Source organism: Drosophila miranda (assembly GCF_003369915.1).
Source record: "Drosophila miranda strain MSH22 chromosome Y unlocalized genomic scaffold, D.miranda_PacBio2.1 Contig_Y6_pilon, whole genome shotgun sequence".
Taxonomy (NCBI): domain Eukaryota; kingdom Metazoa; phylum Arthropoda; class Insecta; order Diptera; family Drosophilidae; genus Drosophila; species Drosophila miranda.
In genome coordinates, this window is record NW_022881651.1 from 850286 (window position 1) to 853801 (window position 3516).

The window sequence follows — 3516 nt, forward strand, 5'->3', positions numbered from 1 at the left end:
GTCTTCTTCAGGAGCGCCGCCAGGGACAGGATGAATCCCAGGAGGCTGAGGGAGAACAGCCAGGGCGTGGTCATGAGCACGGCAAAGAAGACGAGCGTCTCGTCGCCCCGGGCATTGGCCATGCGTCACAGCAACTGGCGCTGGATGGTGCGCAGCTTGAACTTGCTGTTCCACAATCGGTGGCGCTTCGAGCCGACGGTTTCGTTGAAGCCCACGGTCTTCTCGACCAGCCAGAACACCGCGCAGCACAGCAGTTGCAGCACCAGTAGCACGACCTTGACCACAGCGGTCTCCAAGACGAGGTGGTACAAGGCCACCATGCGCTGACAGTGCTCCGGCTGCACTGTGGAGAGCACGACTGCGCCGAGGGACTTCAGCGGGGAGACCCTGGGGGAAGGGCCGTCGGAGAGCTCCTCCCACTCCGAGTCCGACTCGGTGCGCTCTATCGAGCTGAACTCGCTCTGGCTCTGACAGGAGCACGACTACTCTTCGTGTGGGTCGTCGTAGTAGTCTCCGCGGCTGTCCGGAGAAGCGCCGCCTGTCCAGAGGGAGCTCAACACGGGCGGTGGTCCCATCGAAGCCATCTGTGGCACAGCATTGAATCTGCAGGGGAGCCGGGGGTAAGTTATGTCCTGGGGGAAGGGGAGTCTGGGCTGCTGCCGCTCACCCATCTGAATCCCCCATCTGAGGGAAGGTGGGGGGTGAGCGTGACCTATTGGACCCATTGGGCGGGTCAGCTGAGGACTGGTGTGGATTTGGCCTAGGAAGGGCATCGCATTGAGTCCATTCTTGTCGGCGGAACCTTCGGGGGGGACCTGCAGCCCCGGCTGCTGCTGCTGCTGCTGCTGCTGGTCGGTAAAGACGAAGGATCCCATGGATCCTAAAAAACCCGCGAGCGGGTGAATGGGGAACGTGGATTGTTAATAGTTGGATTCATCTTATTCCAGCACCTGTGAGGAAATATTCGTTCATGGGCTTTGTTTTGTATTTGTATTTTTATTTACTTTATGTTCCCTGTGCTTTCGATATTTGCTGCCGTTCTCTGTGTTGTGCCGCTCTCTCCAGATATTCGTACTGAATGATTTCCAGAGCCAGTTCTGAACGGCTCCAAGTGATAGTTCAGGGCCCACTTCGATGTTGTGTTTCGAATCACAGGTCAGGTGACGTACTTTCCCTGGGCAGAGCTGCGACTTGCAATAGTTGATCGGCTTTGTTGGTTTGGGATAGGACTTGCGATAAATACCATGCCACCATACTCCTTGGTGTGGCCGAAATGTTGGCTACCATTCTGGGATTAAGGAGTTAAGGGTCAAGGGATATGAAAAGTATTGCGTTCTGCTCTGGCATAGGATCCCAGCTTTAATATTAGGGGGATTCCCCTTCCAAGCAACGATGCGACAATCAACGGACATTGATTAACAACTGTATGTACATATGCATCTACAGTGGGTACACAGCAAGGCAGGCGCGATTAGATACAGGCCAGCGCCGAGCAGCGTAGACACCCAGTACCCTGCCACCGTCCGAGGGAAACAGAGAGCGATGAAGGGGGATCTGTGTGTGCGTATCCAATGAATTAATATTTCATTCTAGAACGCAGTTGTCTGCGTTAGTTGGGCACACACACACATAGAACATATATGCTGGCAGCGTTCCCATTCAATCTACTCGACGGCTGATGCACGCCAGTAGCCCCCGCTGGAAACTTCCGCAGATTCTGGAACGCAGAGGATGCGGGCTATCGGCGACAGGGGAATACTACTAAGCAGAAAGAGAAGGCGAGTTCATATTATTGCCAATTTAATGCAAGAAAAATAAAGAGAGTGGAGTGGGCGATGCCAAAGGCAGAAGAAAGAAAGGCCGTAAACCAAAAGAATAAGGCCTGTCTCTTTCTCTCGTGGGAATTGACTTTGAATTTCGAATATTTCGGTATCTATTTTCATTGCGGCCAAAAACGGAGAGACGATTCCGTGTATTGCGATGCCAGCATCAACGAAAATAGATGCCCAAATGGAAGTGCAAACATCTCTGAGGGGAGGGGTGGAGTGTCGGGCGTGGGGCCGGGTGTCTTCTGTCAGTGTGTGATTGGATACTGCTTGCTGCTTTCTGCTCGATGGCTGCCCCTAGAGCACGAGGTGCAGGCGTATCTGGAACACCAGCTGCTCGACGGTCTTCTTCAGGAGCGCCGCCAGGGACAGGATGAATCCCAGGAGGCTGAGGGAGAACAGCCAGGGCGTGGTCATGAGCACGGCAAAGAAGACGAGCGTCTCGACGCCCCGGGCATTGGCCATGAGCCACAGCAACTGGCGCTGGATGGTGCGCAGCTTGAACTTGCTGTTCCACAATCGGTGGCGCTTCGAGCCGACGGTTTCGTTGAAGCCCACGGTCTTCTCGACCAGCCAGAACACCGCGCAGCACAGCAGTTGCAGCACCAGCAGCACGACCTTGACCACAGCGGTCTCCAAGACGAGGTGGTACAAGGCCACCATGCGCTGACAGTGCTCCGGCTGCACTGTGGAGAGCACGACTGCGCCGAGGGACTCCAGCGGGGAGACCCTGGGGGAAGGGCCGTCGGAGAGCTCCTCCCACTCCGAGTCCGACTCGGTGCGCTCTATCGAGCTGAACTCGCTCTGGCTCTGACAGGTCTGGCTCTGACAGGAGCACGACTCCTCCTTCTTGGTCCTGCTCGGTGGGCATCGAGTAGTCGCCCTCGTAGTCGCCCTCGTAGCGGCAGTCAGAGTACTCTTCGTGGGGGTCGTCGTAGTAGTCTCCGCGGCTGTCCGGAGAAGCGCCGCCTGTCCAGAGGGAGCTCAACACGGGCGGTGGTCCCATCGAAGCCATCTGTGGCACAGCATTGAATCTGCAGGGGAGCCGGGGGTAAGTTATGTCCTGGGGGGAAGGGGAGTCTGGGCTGCTGCCGCTCATCCATCTGAATCCCCCATCGGAGGGAAAGTTGGGGGTGAGCGTGACCTATTGGACCCATTGGGCGGGACAGCTGAGGACTGGTGTGGATTTGGCCTAGGAAGGGCATCGCATTGAGTCCATTCTTGTCGGCGGAACCTTCGGGGGGACCTGCAGCCCCGGCTGCTGCTGCTGCTGCTGCTGCTGGTCGGTAAAGACGAAGGATCCCATGGATCCGAAAATACACCGCGAGCGGGCGAATGGGGAACGTGGATTGTTAATAGTTGGATTCATCTTAGTCCAGCACCTGTGAGGAAATATTCGTTCATGGGCTTTGTAGTTTTGTATTTGTATTTTTATTTACTTTATGTTCCCTGTGCTTTCGATATTTGCTGCCGTTCTCTGTGCTGTACCGCTCTCTCCAGATATTCGTACTGAATGATTTCCAGAGCCAGTTCTGAACGGCTTCAAGTGATAGTTCAGGGCCCACTTCGATGTTGTGTTTCGAATCACAGGTCAGGTGACGTACTTTCCCTGGGCAGAGCTGCGACTTGCAATAGTTGATCGGCTTTGTTGGTTTGGGATAGGACTTGCGATAAATACCATGCCACCATA

General features: G+C 55.4%; 1 protein-coding gene across 1 annotated transcript; it reads right to left on the reverse strand.

Moving 5' to 3' along the window:
- Nucleotides 1-938: 938 nt before the first annotated feature.
- LOC117195135 lies at nucleotides 939-2841 on the reverse strand. The gene is made up of 3 exons (XM_033399787.1): nucleotides 2744-2841; nucleotides 2169-2682; nucleotides 939-950 (listed from the first exon to the last, which is right to left on the reverse strand). Exons 1-3 carry the CDS (start codon nucleotides 2839-2841, stop codon nucleotides 939-941), a joined length of 624 nt encoding a protein of 207 aa, XP_033255678.1.
- Between the last annotated feature and the right edge of the window lie 675 nt (nucleotides 2842-3516).